Here is a 19,026-nt window from a genome sequence, read left to right as displayed (position 1 = left end):
AAATCAAAATGTGTAGTTTTGTTATCTACAATGCATTGCGATGATGCCATTGATAAAAGTGATGATATGAAGAAACCAGAAATAATTTACTTTCATAATGCAACAAAAGGTGGTGTAGATAAAGTTGATGAAATGTTATCGTTATATTCGACATCTCGAAAAACCAACAGATGGCCGATGGTCGTCTTTTACTGTGTTGAACGTCACTGCAATAAATACCCGAGTTGATTTATTCCCGACAAAGACCCCTCCCTTAACAATATGGGAATAGTAGAAAATTCCTAAAAAATTTGGCTATATCTCTTATACAGCACCTTACATAGAGATTACAAAAAATATGTCAATGTTTCCTAAAGTGGTTCATGAAAGCATCGATAATGCGACTTCTAGTGTATCAGAAGAAAGCCCATTAAATGAACCAAAACTCGACAAAGGCCGACGTGCTATGTGTCCAAGATCCAAAGACAATAAAACTACAATTTCTTGCAAAATATGTGATAATTTTTCATGTAAAATTCATTCTTCCTATGTTTGCCAGAAGTGTATGTTAGCTTCTGACTCCTGATAAGGTATATACTTATTTTGAATGGACTTTTTTTCTTAAATATTGAAATAAGTTTTTAAGTAAAGAAGTATAGTTTCTAAATGAAATATTGCAGTTATTGTTTATAATCAAATGATTTCTATAAAATATATAATACATTTTCCTAATGAAACTGATTGGGGTGACACTGTCACCCCACACGATCTCCAACGTCAGTGTTGGGTGCGCACCTTCTGCCGGGTTAACTGCTTCCCTTACACATTTTTTTGGAAAAAAATTGGAAAAAATCATCACTTTTTTTACTTTATTATTAAATACAAGAAAACGAAATAAAACAAAATATGTAGGTTTTAAATTGAATTTTTAATTTTTTACAGGTAAAGCATTTAGTTTTAATATTAGTTTGCTATCCCGAGTTATCTCGGGCAAATAAAAAAATTAAATATTAATCGCTGTATGAGAGTTTGTGAAACAAATGACAACACAAAGTGATACCTGACATTCTATACACTGGTATCTGGTCTCTTTTCTTACTGGCTTACCTCTGGAATCTTTTAAGGAAGCACAGAGAACACTGTCTCATTGGATTTGATTTTTTTTCAGTAGCAGGAATAACATTCTGAAAAATCATCGCTTTTGCTATCTTGCAACATCACCATTATTTTACTTTTTTTCAAGGCATCTATCATTCTTTATACATTACTAATCCACAAGCCGATGTATACTAGAAAATATGGAAAACACATGACCAGTCCTGCCAAAAGAACCATGAAACCAACAATAGTTGGCGAACTACCAATAAAAGATGGATATTTCCTTTCATTTCCTCCAGGCCGAGTAAAAATGTGATAAAACAAATCCTATTGACAAATTCTGCTTTGCCCGAGTTTTCTCGGGATAATAATTAACTGCAATATATACGAACCCTGGATAACTCGGGATAATCAGGCAAGCGTTTAAACTTGGAATATTGGCCTATGACCAGTAGTAAAAGGGACATTTAAACGTATCATCTTTTTTAACATCCTGTAAAACAAATTTTTTTCAAATGACAGATTGGAAAAGGAGAGAGAATAAGACTTACCTCTTCATTCTCTAAATTAGAAAATTGTAATGATAAATCAATATCACACCCTTTTACCCCAAAACCATTTACACTAGATCCAACAAGATGAATAGAACATCTGGGAAAATAAGGTCTGAGAATGTTTTCTAGTTCATGACATACAGAATAACGAAGAGCTTTATCTTCATGATCTAGCTTCACATATGACTGAAAGACTTCAATTTGGTCAGCAACCTAAAAGGTAAATTAAAAACCTACACTGAACATTCAAATATACATGCTAATTATACATACCTGCTAAACATGTATGTGCATACTCATAACAAACTAACGCATGTATGAGTATACACATACTAACAAACTAATGCATGTATGAGTATACACATACAACCGAAAAATGTAGATAATCTGAAAGTGATCTTGTAAAATCAATGCTATGGGTATAATAAAAGGATAAACTAAACAGAGGTTTTAAATGAATAGCATACAATATACTATTTAATACTCGATAAATTTAAGATAATAAAATTCACACAGGCCTTTTAATTTTATTTTGGTAAAAATCTTGTTATTTTCCCAGGTACTTGCGTATTATCCCATCAACCATGAATCATGCCAATTGGCTGGGATTCCTTCAAAGTTGCATGAATAGTTCTTGGAAATTCTGAGCCACACTTCTATCTGAAACTATTACAATAAAATATTCATCAGTCTCTATGCATCCACTAAACAGCCATTGCTGTGTAAGTATTCGACCCGCTTTGTTTTTTGCATTTCGAATAAAGTATTTTATAAACTTTCAGTGTTTTGTTAAATTCTCTAATTTTACCAGATGCTCTGTTTAAAAGTTGAAACTCAGCTACAGGTTTTATCAGCTATTCTTTTAATCATTTAATAGATGTTAAATCTCTCAACTAGCTGTAAATGAAATGAAATATAGTCACAAATGTGATGTGGTTTATCAGAAACCAACTAGGTTGACAAAAAAAACCCACAGATGTTAATGAGTGTGTTATGACATGACACTTAACCATAATTGTTGCTACTTTGAAAAAATTTCACAGTCAGTGGGATAATACATAAATACCATTTTCCATTAAAGCCACACTATTTGTCCCTCTCCCCTTCCTTTTTTTGAAGTTTTTTATTATTTCCTCAATGTTAGGTATCATCAGTTTGGTTTCACTTTCGTTTGGCAATAATTATCAGCATTTTCTGATTATCCACACCCTTTCCCCACCACCATCAAAAAGTCATGAAAATATATTTATGATATCACCAAATTAATTCTATGACAACCCAGGTATACACGCAGTACATGTCTGTTTTAGCCAGCGTGCAATACTGATGTTGCATGATGCCAAGTTTGTGCAGTATTCTGATGTTGAAAAGAGATTGCTGTGCACATTTAGAAAATAACAGTGAAATAAAAAAAAGTTTACTAATAGTGACAGAAGTTAATGTCTATTGAATTTTACAAATCAAAACTTAGTTCAGATAAATCACAACATAATGGTTGACTGGAATAATTACAATAGTATGTGCCAGTTTCTTGTTGTAATGTTAAAAATAATGGATGCTATAAAACTCTGAAAACTGATGAAAGTTTATTCACTAAAAGGAAAAATAACATAAGCCATATTCTTTCCTCAACTATGTATTATTGGAGGATTTTGTCCTGAAATTAGAAGATCGCTACTTATTTCTATTTCCTATCATCCTATTCTATCTAAAATCAAGCGAAGGCATAAGGAAAGAAATAAGCTAAAATGCAGCAATATGGCACTGAAAATATATGGCAAAAAAGTACCAAAATATGCTATATTCTATTGTTTGAATGGTTTATGAGTTGGTTTATTTAATTATGGCAAAGCACACTAGGGCTATCTGCCTAAGGGGAGGGATGCCTTCGTGGAGGACTTTCTAAGGGAAACTGGCTCGTATACACGTTACACATGGGGAAAACGATGAAAACGCCCATGCAGTCAGCCCATTCGCAGGATTCGAACCTCGGACAGAACTACCAGTGTTCAGCGACTTTACCGCTTGGCCGCTGGTGGGCCTTTATTGTTTGAAAGCCATGTTGTTATTATTTTAGAAAATATGATAAATAAGTAAATTTACTTACTAAATAATGTTAACAAATTATCTACAACATTACAGTGCTTTACCATGGTCATCGACTATTCCATCTTTGTTTTTCATATTTACTTTACTTTCTACAAACAGCCGCCCAGCCAGTATGGCAGTTAGCATTGCAGACTGCTGTGTTGAAAGGCCCGGGTTCGAATTTTGGAGAATGCATGGATGTTTGTAATGTATAGTGTCTGTGCAGCAGGGGCACTCTAAATATGCGGCAAGCCGAAAGTCCTCTTGAGAGTTTGGTGGCAGGGTGAGAGGTGAGAAACCTTGGGACTCGTCCCCTTCCCAGGGTGCTGTCCATCAAAACTCGGGGCAGAACTGAGCTAAATCGCACTGTTACCTATAGGGTACTCAAGGCTGTTGCCAACGACAGGCATATCTTGTGCTCCTTGCCACAAGGAATTTTGTGGGCTTGGGTTGACTATATGTCACACAAGTGAGCATTAGCAACAACTTTCCACAAAATGCTCTGGATTTTACCTTAAGAATGACTTGGGCTGATATAGCTTTTATTGTTTTTGACTGTTTGTTTCATTTGATCACACTTGTTTGGAACACGAGAAATAATTTCAGCAATGCCTGGCATTGTTATCTTTTCATCGGCAAAATAAGGATTTACTTAGATTAATACCCTTTAATTTTCAAACTATCCTTCAGGCTTTCATACAGTTGTGATTTTCAAGAACAGCTAAAGCAAACACTTTTTACTGATTAATGAATAAATAAATAAAAACATTTATGTTATTATTACTATAAAGCCTTGAGTTAAATTTAAATAAAAATTTTAAACAAAGTAGCATATTACAAATTAATAGTTGATAAAAAATACACAAAAGAATTTATGTACCCAAAATAAGCATAAAAATAATATTCTGAAAATGAAGCTAAATTTTAAAGCTATATTACATAAAATTCTTACAGGTGCTATTTTCATGTTTGCATACATTTATTGCAATAATTACTGCAGTTATCAATGCAAAATTTTCGAAAAAAATAGGTAAACACTGCACCTAAAAAATAAATAAATAAAAGAGTGAGAGAGTTCTATATTTCCCATTTTACTGAGCTGACTGATGAAATTTAATTTGCATTTTTTATGTCTTAAAAGCATGACTTCAGATGTATAGCAGATTTATATACAATATTGTTCTAATATAGCTACTAAATAAGCAAAAAATGAAAAAGAAAAGAAAAGAAAATCTTAAAATTAGTGAATTTCAAAATTTATTCAGGGCTTCTAAATTTCACTTTGAATGTCCTAGTTCCCTAGGAGATAATTTCCTTTATTTTCTCTATTACTGTATTATTCTACTTAGATATTTTGACACAAAATTTGGTTTTTTCTGAAATGGCATGTCAATTTTTTTCTGTATTCCGATGCTACAACTCAAACATTAAATTCTGTAAAATTTGATGAGAAACATACAGAGAAATTTAAAAATTTATCATGCCACACGTTTTTAGTTTGTGTTTTCAAGAATAATTCACTTGACAAAATTCTTAATTTATGATAGCCTACTTTCCTTATCCTTTTATTGTACAAGTGGGAAAAATGGTGCATTGTTCATTATGTCATATAATTTTCTGTGTATTCTATTTTTTAATCATATTTGTAATTTTTAGATCTGTAAACCACACTTGGCTTTATTAATAAATGTATACTAAATTTTGAGAGCTAACTTTTTAAAACCTACTCATGTAATTTTTTGATAAAATGTGGCACTTTGGCACAGTGGATTAGCGAGCAAAATGGGACAAAATACCTTTTTGGCGCCCCGTGAAAAAAGCACAGTAATATGATGCAAATCTTGTTTGGAGACCATTTGGCACCCCTCTGCGAGCGGCACCCAGAGCATCATACACCCCTTGCCCCCCCCCCTCGCTACGCCACTGCTTTGTCACAGAATCAAAATATGAAAAGAAATCAGTATGTCACTTCAGAAAATTTTGTGCCAAAATACCTGTATTAGAACAATGTTGAATATAAATCTAACATATATCCTAAACTTCATTTTGTCAAACAAAAAATGTTCCAACAGAATGGAAGATATAGAAATGTCTCTTCTTTTCTCGTGTGGAGTGTACAACTATCAAAGTTGCTAGTTTATATGAAAGTAGTGACATTTAACATGCTTTAAAAGTTTATTACTGTTTCTAGAATATTATTATGAAGAAATTTAATTATGGGAATGAAAGACAACTTTGCATGACATTATTTACTTTTTATTACATTATTTTATCTCATGTTGTCTTTATTACCTGCTTTTTAATAAGCATAACTAATGAGCAGGTGATATTTTATAGTTTCAATTTTCAATTAGCTGAATTCAGTCACTCTGATTTTTATAAGATTTTTTAACCAAAATTTCACTGAATTCATTTATTGTTATTTAATTTATCACATTCATTTTGATTCTCTTAATCTTTGACCTTTCAATACATCTCACTGCATTAGGCCCATTAATTTTCCATACTCCAATCTTATTGAAGAGGTAAGACGTAAGAGACATGGGCTGGCTCCTTGCTACTGATTTTCAGATAATACCAGCTAAATTATTCTTATAAGCGATACAAAAATAAAGGTACATTTTGCTTTGAAATTATATGCCAGCTCTTTTTTTTTTTTTTTCCTTTTTAACACTATATATAAGTTGTTTTTATATATATATATATATATAATGAATTAGTAATTATTACACTACATATATGGAGCAGCAATGATCTCACAAACTTATTGCATAAACATATAATATTTTTCAGTAAAATAGGGTATAAAAACTGAAGGATACAAAAATGGGGAAAAGACGATATTAAATATATATTTTTCAGTGTTCTGCTTGACTTTCTAGCTATTCAGTAAAAACATAAGAATAAAATAGTAATTCAGTAAAAACATAAACATTTAAATAGTAAATTTCAGGAAAGCAGAATATTTTTAATTTAAAAAATCCCCCCAGGATGTATATACTAGGAAATTTTCATGCAATGTATTTCCAAAGTTTAGGACAGAATTCAGGAAAATTTGAGGAGTAGTTATGTATTATATCCCATGAACTGTGAAAGTTAACAACCATACAGTAAAACATTCATCATTCTACCTGCACAATCCAACAAATAGCCACTGCTGCAGAAGTATCGGACTGCTTCATTTTTATGTTTTGCAAAAATGCTCTCAATTTCTACTACAGTCAAAAGTCGTTAATTCGGACACCCATAATCCGGACCTCAAAGCTACAAACTTTCTGCGCATGCGTCGGGTTCACGCTCGACGTATGTGCGTAAGACCTTTACGGCTGCAAATATGCATGTGCGCGTGCGCAAAATACGTTTACGAATGCGCGTTTAATGTATAACGGACGGTATAAGCTAAGCTAAAATTATCTAATTCAGTTAATGTTGCAGCATGCGTTGTTCCTTAATCTTCGAATTGGATTTGGCTTATTATTTTTTGCACCCTGTTAGAGCAATTTTATAAAAGTACGCTTGAACTTTCGATTATGTCAAATAGAATTTCTGATATATATTTACTATTATGTAAAGGATCTACAAAGCGAAAGTATGTTTCGAAGTCCATTAAACAAAAAGTGGAATTGCTGCAAAAAATGGATAAAGGCATATCCTTTGTTTATCTAAACTTTAACGTTTGTTTATCTAAACTTTGTTTAGCTTTAACGCCGCAGCGCACAATGAATTGGAAGTTGATCTGTCAGCACTATCCTTATCTTCAGGGCAGATGTTTTTATTTTATTTGGCTTATAATTCCTTACTAAATGTATTATTTCATCTCCATGTACTCCGTCTTTGATATGATTTAAATCAAATTCCTCGTCATTATAATTCGCTTCCGATAGCGAAGAAAGTGACAGTTATTGAAAATGAAAAAATTTCGATTGACAAATTAGTGGGTATTCTCGACACAGCAATTATAGGACTTGAACAGCGAAACTTTGTAACTGAACAAGAAATTATGTCTGTTTATAGAATTAAAGAGAAAGTATTATCACATAAAAAACGAAGCAACTTAAACAACTTACATTGAAAGAAATGTTTAATAAAGTAAACAAATAAATATTAAGCTTTTTTTTTTTTTTTTTTTTTTTTTTTTTTTTTTGTAAATTTTGATACCCTTTAGATCATAATTGTTCTTTATTTCATAAATTACGGTTTCATATTTTTAATTTTATAATTTCTGCATGCCATTTTACCAGATTTAAACTGATGATCTATAATCCGTAAAAATTGATAATCCAGAATCGCCGAAGTCCCGACGAGTCCAGATTAACGACTTTTGACTGTATTTTGCTAAGCTACTTCTGTTTAAAATGGTGTGAGTACAAATTTATTGCAAGTGACTGTTCTATTACTGATTTAATGGGTTATTCGTTTTCTCATTAAACAGACATTAATTCTATCAACCATAAGTAAATGACCCAGAGTGCAGTTACAAAATGTGATTTTACAGCCCTTCTTTCCCACCCTTTCAAAAATGCAAGGGAAAATATAGCAATAATAGTTAATTTATATACTAGTTCATAAAAACCAAAAGTGACTTATTCAGAACCAGTCAGAGTTACACCAAACAAGAGTGCAGGTGTTATTGCTGCACTGTGATGTCATATATATCTATAATTGGAGCAAAAGCATGCTACTTGACAACAGTTTCATGGTCAATGGGATAATATGTAAGCACTGAATTGAGATACAAAAGAAAACAACTTATTAATTGTTTAGCATTCTGCATACATTCTTTCTGATACTATATAGTATCTCTCAGCATGCTTCACACAACTTTTGAATTGTTTTGTTGAAGTCAGTTCTTAGAATTCCCTTTCGTCCCCTTGTTACCTTGTGTATACTTCTGATATGTCCTTCAACTAGTATCCTTTAAGATGAGATATCACTTCAGAAACAGAAATGTGTCCACAAATGCACAGTGACACTTTTAACTATAATAAGCTACTTACCAGCACTTACATTATGCAAAAAAGTTTCCTTGCTTCTCTCTGATAAATACTTAAATCCATAACAGTATATATCAGCTGCATAAAATCAAACACAAAATTACATTAAATTTCTTTCTCTAAATGGAAAAATGTTTTAATGGAAGCAGCTTGAAAAGTATTACTAACCTCTGCCATGAAGCCAAAAATATTTGTTTTGTAGTTTCATTGGGTTTGGTTGAAAGAGTTCAATCTTAAAACTTTGTAGATGCATTAAATATATCAAAGGCTATAAAATGTTATATAACTTACGGACTTGCATTCTTGTAAGAGAGTTTTCAAAACTTCATGAGATATAGGTGATTCACTGCTTTTCGGTTTCCTAACAAACTTGTGAAATTGGCGATTCCTGCCCACACTGTAATGGAAATGGCATGAAACTTTATCCTGAAATTTTAGAAATGAATCAATGAATTTATATCAAAATGCAAATATTATAAAATATAATAAAAATAATAATCCAGGTTTGTGCATGATTTTTATTTTTAAAAAATATTTTTAATATTTAGCAAAGATTCCTAGTTGAACAAGAAGCTGAACTTCTAATTTTATTTTATGATTTCACAAGATTGTTTCATTTGAAACCAAAGAATGTTTTTAAAATCAAGACAGCAACATGAGTTACAATCCTTGCCTTTTATAAATTGAAACTGCCATTTCATTCATGATATAGTTAATGGATCCTGAGTTAACAATAAAGTATTACGTATAATAATTATATGACAATATTTTTGAGAAATTAATGGATACTCTTAAATCTGACCAGGCAGCAAAATCAACAGACAAATCCTGGGCTAACATTCAAACTTGGAAAACGTTTTGTCAAAAACCTTGTAAAGAGGTTGTGGCAAACAGGCCATGATTGCATGGCACAACATCTTAATAAAATTGGCATCTTTCCATCTAGTATATGCCAACTTTGTACTTCAGGCATTATAAATGCAGAGCATCTCCTTAGATATCCAGAACTAGATAGAGTCTCAGAAACGTGGTGAGATAAGCAAACTATACTGGAATGTCAGAACTTCCATGAACTCCTCGTAAAGACTACATCTCTTATGTTCCTTTCCTGGTTTAAATTTTTAACATTTTACTTTTGTTCCCATGTTCATTTGTTATGGTTCTTACTTTAAATGTTTGTTCTTTTTTATTATATAACATTGTTCTTGTGTGATACTTGAGCTGTTTTATATGTCTAGATTGATCTTTCCAAAAAGCCAGATGTAACAACAATTATATGATAAAATCTTTATTTTCAGCCTGACCTTAACAAATTTATATTCAGATGTATTAAATAACACAAAATGAACTCTAATAATAATAGTTATTAAGTACTCAAGTACATATTTAAATCCTTAGCAGTCCAAATGTTAAAAAGGATTCATCAGCAGTAACCATTTTAACATCAACTGTAACTCATACTCCTATAATACAGCCAAACAGTCACCACTGAAAACTTACAGTTTGTTCCTAGTTCGGACAGCAGTGAATGGGCTAAAAGCAGGGAAATGATTCTCCGTATATAATGTGAATATGAGCCAATGTCCCATGTAAATATAAATAGCCATCCTATATATCACCATCATCAATTAATCAACCACCATTAATATTATGTAAAATCATTTCCTGTAAGGATATAACAAAAAAGTTTAATGGAGCAGAAAATTTTTATTACCAGCATGTTCATTTTCCTTTTCTTTCATCAGAATACAAAGAATGCATTAGATTATATTATGGCAAAATACAGTACAGCTCTCTGCACAAAAGGAGGGAGGAAGGCTGCCTTCAGAACTTTCAAAGAGAAACTGCCTAGTATTCGTGTTATTGATAAACATAACCATGAAAACTCAATGTAACCAGCTGTTCAGCAGCCAGAAATAGAACCGTGGACGAAACTGCCACTGTTTCTAAACCTCATCCAACTGCCCATTTGGAAGATATAATATTAATGATGGAAATGTCATAATAATAAATAACTGCACTTAGAAAATATAATGAAAGTTAATTGTCAGATTTATTTCTATTTTAAACTTAATTACTGAAAATGTATTAATTTATGGGAAAATCATAACTAACTAAACTAAAAAAGATAATGAAAGATTCTTGTCAGATTTATATTTTGAATTTATTGTTAAAAATGCATTAGCCTAAGAGTAAACTGTTCCAAAATTTATTATACAGGGAGGAAAACAATGAATCTGAACTGTAAATATTAACTCTAATACTAATTAAGATAAAAAATGAATTTTTATTTTCATAGATGATGGAATTTAAATTAATGTGATTATTTAAAGAATGTGAGATTAATTGAACATTACCAAATTTGAATATTTAGATGAAATTTATGCAAGACAAAAAAATTTCTTCCATAGTTTTGAGTAGCACTGTAATGTACTTAGTCCGATTGTGTTTTTAAGCATACTATAAAGAAAGAGAACAAAAATTATATTAGTTTGTTTTTGATGCAAGTTGTTAATGTATTCATCACTGCGATACTCCTTTCTGGTAAAATACAATAAAAGTTTGACTATTCAGAAAGATAAGGAAGTGCTAAATGCTGGATAAGTGAAATCCTAGATACAAAAAGTGAAACTCGTGGTTGAAAGGCCTAAATGGAAAAAGAAGTTTTTGGTCTAAAATTATAAAATGTCATCTCATTTACTATCAACTTGAACACTTGAACATTTGCTATTAGTGGATATAAGCTATTTTCGCTTAGAAGGTCCTCCACGAAAGCATCCCTTCCATTAGGAAGATATTATGTGCTTTGAAATAACAAAATAAAACAAAAGCAATCAATTTGAATATCAAAAGCATAATCTGAAATGTATAATGTACCAAACATATAACATATCATAAAAGGAAATGCGTGATCTCAAAGCCTGATGTGTAACATTAAAGCATTTCAAATTAATTTTATCCGAGTTTCTTGTAATATTCTCAATTTACTTTGCTTTTATATCCAAAGCATTTCTACTAAGCTGCAATTGTATTGCACTAAAAAAGAGCACTAAATTTTTTTAAACAAACAGATGAGATATTAATAACTAAATACAGTCAAAAATCTTTAATGTGGATGTCAATAATCCGGAATGATGTATAATCAGGACCAAAATCATATACTTAAAAAGTTTCTTATATACTTCATTTCAGTTATTTTCAGATTGTTTTATCTTTTATTTCCTTACAAAAGAAGGGATTAGTTTCAAACAAACCACAATGTAACAAGTAGGAAATATACAGTATGGCCCTAGTAAATGAGATTAAAAACGCTGCAATTATTAAGCATGTCCCATTCCTTATTATGAAATTTAAATTGCGAGTTATGTTTGTAAACGCCACACACTTTATTTCAATTCATTAAATATAATTTGCTCTAGTGTAGAATTGGGTGCCCCTTCGATTGGCGACAATTTTTTTAAATTTTCGCGATGAAACCTTACTTCTGGTTACCACAATAGTTTTAACTTTAATTAAGACACAATAACACGCCGAATAAATACTAATTCAGAAGTCAAACAACTGTGAAAATTTTGTAAATTAACGCTGATTTTTGTTGTTTGACTTCTGAATTAGTTTTAACTTTGTTTTATCATCCCGATTTTATTTAAATGAAAATAGATTGTACATGGACATATTCAAGGCAGTGCGGAATGCCTAGTTTGTGCAATTCCAGTATGTTTTTTTAAGTAAAAACAGATCGATGTGTACATGGACACAGATCTTGTGCAATTCTTTGACTTCTTATTTTGGTTTTGTGTAGCAGTCATCTTTAAATTGTGCCTTCCTGGCGCCGATCTTGGCGTCAAAAAAGAATCGCCAATAAACAAGGGGCACCCAATTGTAAACTTTTAATTGTAAACTTTTTTTAAATTAAATAAATCACCTAGACCTTTATCTTCTAGACTTTTAATCTATATTGTGTACATATACACTTGATGTATATTTTCAGTGATTTTGATGCGTCGAACTGACCAGATATGTTCTCTTAAAAAGCAGCAATTAATGATTTACATTGCTACCGAAAATAAATATTGTGAAACAACTGACAGATATATATAACAGTCACAAAAAATTCAGCATTACTATGGCAACAACATTTTCATGCAAACTCGCATAAATGTATACAAGTAAGAGGCGAAAGATAAGCTCGTATGATGAAAAGAAATCAGAGCATGAATAAATGTATACAGGAAAAATATGTTTAATATCATTACACAGTTAAAATAGCAGGACTGATGCATCATAGCAAAGTAGTTCTTAGCACTAGCAATCCTGCTGAAAAATTTAAATGGTACACGCCTAAAATTAAAGTAATTAAAAATGATTAAACGACTAAGCAGCATTTCTCGGTTCGGAAAACGGTAAACAAACATGGGAGCCGCCATTATTTTAATTCTTTAGTGTTGCCAAACATAAATAAATAAATTTTTAAAGTAACATTTTGCCAAGGAGGTTAGAATAGGAGGAGGGAAGGTTGCGTATTTCCAAACCCTACCCCACTTTTCGAATTTTTGACGTCATGGACAAATCGACTAGTTTCGCCTGGATGGTAATTCTTGAGCATGCGCTGAAGGGCGAGAAGTAACATAAACACAACTTTGGCTTGCACTTGTAAACAGTATTAAATATATTGTCTGAAAGTGTATTCGTTTATGTAATTGCATAATTTTACTGTTTCTGTAAAAAGAAAACTTCATTCAGATTCCGTTTAGTATTATTATTATCTGGTTATAGGATTATACGAAATGCTGAATACTCTAGGTACTATCGTAATCTTCGCATAACCTTTCACATTGGATTTTGCCTTATCATTTTAAAATATATTGTATTATAAAGATTAAATCAAAGCAAATTACTTTGTTAGAGATGTGAATGTTCTAACTGAATTTTCTTTTTATCACTTATTATTTATTTCCTCTTTGAAAACGCATTCATATTTGACAAATAATTATCTCCGCTGAAAATTTTTTGATTGTTTAAAAACTATATTTGTCAATAATGTAATAAAAAACTCACTAATCTCGTGCTTCATAGATCAATATGACAATGAATTCAAAATGTTTTAAAAACAGTTCTTTAATCTTTATTTTGTAGTAGATGCAACTAATGTCACAGAGAAAAAAATATTTCAATAAAAAAGTTCTCCATGTTAATTCAATAGCAAAATTATTTGTATTTCAGTGAGCTATCCACTTTCAATGCTTACATAACAGAAAAATGTAACAAGCATTTTAAAAGTTTTAAATAGAAGCTAAAGGTTTACTGTGCAATTTTATGTAAGAAATGTAATAATTTACTTTCATTCCTTTTAAATCGGCATATTAGTTTCCAATCAACTAAAATTTTTGGCAAGTTAGAGACTTAACACACAGTATTCCGTCACTTAAAATATCAATTAATTGTTCTTTTTCATTTAGAGATACATTGGAATTGAAAATACCAAAGGCAAAATGAGTCACAGATCCAACCTAATTCCTTATTTGGAAATTTTTCAAAAAAATTTCTGTCAATTTTATCATATGTCGTTTTAAACAAGAAATCTGTATTATTTTCTTTAGTAAATTGTGGAAAAGCATGTTTCTTTTTTTTTTCATTCAATTCTCCTTGCCAAAGTATTGGCTTAGTTTTAAAAGCTTACATTAGTACAAACTGTGACACAGTGTGTCTAGGTAAGATTGTTTCAAAATGTCTGATAATAATTTCAAATATTTTCTCTCCAGTTGCTTTCCTTCCCAAATATTACAACATAAAAAATATTCTACTGCGTTGTTTTCAAAAACATATCTCACATAAACAATAAATTGAAACATTTTAGTACTGTCGGTAGTTTCATCAAGTTTTATAGTAAAGACTGGATTTTGTACCCTATAGTGTCTGATATGATAAAAATTTGGTGAGAAACAGTATCTTTTTTAATGCTATTGTTTTTAAATCGTTACTATATTTTTCTACATGCATAAATGATGTCATTTTAATTGCTGAAGGAAGAATGAGCGATTCTCCAATTGTATGAGGTTTTAAATTTTTTGCAATTAAATATGAAACTTTTAAGGATGCCTGTAAATCCTTCTCAGGAACTGTTGTATATTTTTTCAAAAACACATTTTAATTTTAAATGCTCTCAGCTCATTCTTTAAAAAAAATTCTTCAGATTTATTTACTTAATCTTTATGTTTGGTTTCTGAGGTACTTTTCAGTTTCACTGGCGCAAATCTCGCCAAGCAGACTTTGTTGACGACAACATACAATATACAAATAAAAAATGTTAACAGACGTTAGTTTTAAGAATTTTTTATTTTGAAGGCACAAACATTTTAATATCTTTAAAATTTTGTAAAAAGCCAATAAATAGAGATAATAAATTTGTTAAAAGACATTAAGAATTTACTATGTTTTCATGGTTCAACATCCTGATTTGCCGGTTCATATCACGTAACACCACGTGATCTCATCTCACGTAAACTACGCTACAAAAATCTAATTCTCTCAGTAATTATCTACATTAATTTCAAGTTAAATCTTAATTTGAAATACAAGTTTAAATGCAAGAATTATTTCAATTCGTACAAATAGCTTACTCAGAAATTATGTAAAACCGCAGTGCTTTACTTCGCTACTGCATTCTCATTAGAATTGATGAATTTAACCGTTGATTTTGCCTTCGTGTGGGTGGTGTGATTGCAGTTTGTCTTAATTACCATGAATGGTCTTGGGGCATAAATTTTAATTATCTTGTAAAAATTCTATGTAGTTGTATGCCAGTATTGAAAGAAACAATCTGATAAGAAATGGCTGCGACTTGTTTCGAAAAAACAATTACAATACTCTTGTATAATACTTACAAGGAATGAGTTAGGTTATTTAACTAAAGTGCAGTCAATTTTATTTCTTATTTACATGAATGATGTATCACACAATGCTGTGTAGGCTAGTGACCTAGCGATGATGACTCAAAATGCATCTTTGCATTCAGGCATACACTCTTTATAAGAATATAACCATGCACTGGAGTCCTAGCTTCAGCAGGTACATTTTGTTATGCTATGCAATCTCTGTGGGTCCTAAATTCTAAAAACTTTTTCACTCCTAAATTCCAAAAATTTTGCTACTTGATATTTCTGTAAATTCCAAAATTTGCACACCTGCCATAACTGGACTGGCTGTGGCCTCAGTTATCCAATGTTCCAACAAAATCAAATATTGTAATGTTATTTTAGACCAGACTTTCTTAAACTGTAGATCGTAACCCCCATCTACAGCAGAGGGTCGCAAGAAATTTTAGTAGTTTTGGTATTTCTTAAACTTAATATAATAATTTTACAATTACCCAATATTTTTACACAATGTATCTGAAAATAGATAAAGATAAGACAATACAAACAAAGAGAAAAACAAAAATGTTTCAACGCATTCTGTTTATAATATAAATGTTCACTTTACTTGCTTTGCATATGACGGTCTCATTTCGTCTGTTAATTAATTAAAATTTTCACATTGTTCTATGTCTTAAAATGTGAAATTAAAGATATTACCTAAAACTGCAATACTATCTTACAATACAAGTGAAAAATTTGACAGTTTCACTCGCGCGTGTGTCAGATTTTTGCAATGCTTATGGGGTCCCACAAAATTTTCATAAATATTTTGGGGTCGTGAAAAAAATCTATAATAAAAAAGGGTCACAACTGAAAAAAAGTTTAAGAAGCCCTGTTTTAGAACAATCAGTTTCCTGACACCAACCCATTTTGTTGCCTGATTTGTTTCTCAGCCGAATAATGTTTCTGTGGGAATTTTTCTATATTTTTACTGTTTCAGCTGAATGGAAAAACACGCTAAAATGTTTCAAATGACTATTAGGGGAAGAGAATCGAATATCCCACATTATTATTATCTCTATTTATCTCCTGTTTTGATTCTGAGTTATGTTTTTTGATAGAATTTTTCCATATTACATATTTCAGTTCGTCAAAAAATCAACTTTTAAAATATTGAGGAAAAGCATGTACTAAAATTTTTCAAAATGAAAATTTGGGATAAATAAATATATAAATTAGTTTTTTCTAGGAGTGTAGGAGTTCTTATACATAGTATATAAAGAAATTTAGAAACAACTTTTTACAAAGACTAAAAAATTGAAGTTCAAATGATCTTCATAAAATCCTATAAATGTGGAACAAGAATAATTTAAAATGTAGAAATTAACACGTTGACTGCCGCGTGCATTTTACGTGATTTGCGCATGATGCCAACTTGAAATTTTTATTGTGCGATATATATTATGTCAAAATATTATCTACAGAACATAATGTTATATAATCGTGCTTCATGCTAGGGGTCAACAGCGACCTCCAAACATCTGTAGACCATTTTTGTGATTTATAATTTAAATTCTTACGATTTATTCTTCTTTAAACCATTATAGTAACAATGGTACTATTTAAAAATTTATCAGTATCAATACTTATTCTAATTATGTATTTTACTATTGGTCGCATTGCCAGTGGCACCCACGGCGCTGTAGCCAAGTCGAGTGCAGGTCACTGGTGACCCCCACGGCAGTCAACATGTTAAAATAAACCATCACAAGAAAAACCAAAAAAGTAGTATAAAAGAACAAGAAAGGTGAGGAATCCAACCAACTTTAACATAATATCGTCAAGAGGAGGTATGTCGAATTTAATTACATTTCCCCTTCTAAAACAAAATCCTTTCTTCTCTGTATCCAGAATCAGCTGATGAACCATTTCAATATATGTTTTATCTTAATAGTTCACCAAAAAATTCTAGTCCTCCTCAAAGCGAAGGAAAATCATTGAAAATATCTTCCGATTTAAAAATATTTTTCTAATCTATAAAAAAAAAAAAAAAGAAAAGAAAAGAAAAGAAAGAAAGAAAACATGCCCTTAAAAATGTAGAAAAAATTAAAATCCTGCAGTGGAAAATCTTTGAAAGTTCAAAATAATTTTAACACAAAACTTTACTATCAAACAGCAGTAGCAAAGGAAAATGGGGGGGAGGGAAGTAAAATCATTAAAAATATCTTCTAATTTAAAAAGATTTTACTAGTCTAAACAGGATTTTATCAAATTAATTTCAATTTCAATTTTTATTCTTTCTGAAAATTTGGTTCTAAATTTCTTTCTTTATATATTTACTGATCAATTTTTAGCAACGTAATGCACAAAAATTTTTGGAAGGATTATAAATTTTCCTTTTAAAAAATTATTTGTATATACATAGTCCAAACACATCTGTATACAGTGGAATACGTTTAACGTGAAATATCGGTTAACACGAAATAATGCAACGGTCCCGACAAACTACAGTCAAACGTCGTTAATCCGGACTCCTCGGGACTTCGGATTATAGGTCAACAGTTTAAATCTCGTAAGATGGCATGCAGAAATTCTAAAATTAAAAATATGAAACCGTAATTTATGAAATAAAGAACAATTATGATCTAAAGGGTATCAAAATTTACAAAAAAAAAGCTTAATATTTATTTGTTTACTTTATTAAACATTTCTTTCAATGCAAGTTGTTTAAGTTGCTTTGTTTTATGTGATAATACTTTCTCTTTAATTCTATAAACAGACATAATTTCTTGTTCAGTTACAAACTTCCAAGTCCTATAATTGCTGTGCCGAGAATACCGACTAATTTGTCAATCGAAATTTTTTCGTTTTCACTAACCTCTCTGTCACCTTCTTCATGTCTTTATCCATTTTTTGCAGCAATTCCACTTTGTTTGATGGACATCGAAACATACTTTCATTTTGTACGATCCTTTGGGAGCTCCAGAATCGGAAATTCTATTTGACATAATCGAAAGTTCAAGTTTACTTTTATAAAATTGCTCTTACAGTCTTCAAAAAATAATAAGCCGGATCCAATTCGAAGATTAAGGAACAACGCAATCATCACCATTAACTGAAATAGATAATTAGATAGTTTTAGCTTATACCATCCGTTATATGTCAAATGCGCACGCGAAAACGTATTCTGCGCTTGCGCAGTCGTGAAAGGTCTTACGCGCATGAGTAAACGTCTATGCGCATGTGTCAACGTGGCGCATGCGCAGAAAGTTTTTAGCTTTGAGGTTCGGATTATGGGTGTCCGAATTAACGACTTTTGACTGTACTATGTAATTTCATGCATTTTGTTTCTCTTAACACGAAACAAAAATTGCTTAACACGAAAAGATATCTTTTCTGGAAATAAAAAAATACAGAGGTACTTAGGTATTATCGCAACCAGGTTGGCACGATTTG

The 19,026-nt window shown here is 30.9% G+C and overlaps 1 protein-coding gene across 5 annotated transcripts in view; it reads right to left on the bottom strand.

Annotated features, from left to right (window-relative positions):
* Positions 1–13,223, bottom strand: part of LOC118201079 (speckle targeted PIP5K1A-regulated poly(A) polymerase-like) — a 53,149-nt gene extending 39,926 nt beyond the window's left edge. Inside the window, exons 1-4 of one of the 5 annotated variants that reach the window (XM_035373101.2) lie at positions 12,970–13,223; positions 10,428–10,674; positions 9,005–9,139; positions 1,629–1,844 (exon numbers count right to left, since the gene is read on the bottom strand). In XM_035373101.2, the coding sequence (XP_035228992.1) occupies positions 1,629–1,844; positions 9,005–9,139; positions 10,428–10,439 (363 nt within the window). In that variant the 5' untranslated portion in view covers positions 10,440–10,674; positions 12,970–13,223. Of the gene's footprint in view, positions 1–1,628; positions 1,845–9,004; positions 9,140–10,427; positions 10,675–12,969 lie in introns of those variants that run through there. The other 4 variants (XM_085815067.1, XM_035373100.2, XM_035373102.2 and 1 more) reach the window with 4 other exon arrangements.
* Positions 13,224–19,026: the final 5,803 nt, after the last annotated feature.

This window comes from Stegodyphus dumicola, chromosome 4 (assembly GCF_044657685.1).
Source record: "Stegodyphus dumicola isolate Sdum_Otavi_A_Nest chromosome 4, ASM4465768v1".
NCBI lineage: Eukaryota > Metazoa > Arthropoda > Arachnida > Araneae > Eresidae > Stegodyphus > Stegodyphus dumicola.
Note: the sequence above shows the minus strand (reverse complement) of the source record. Positions and strands in the feature narration are given on the sequence as shown.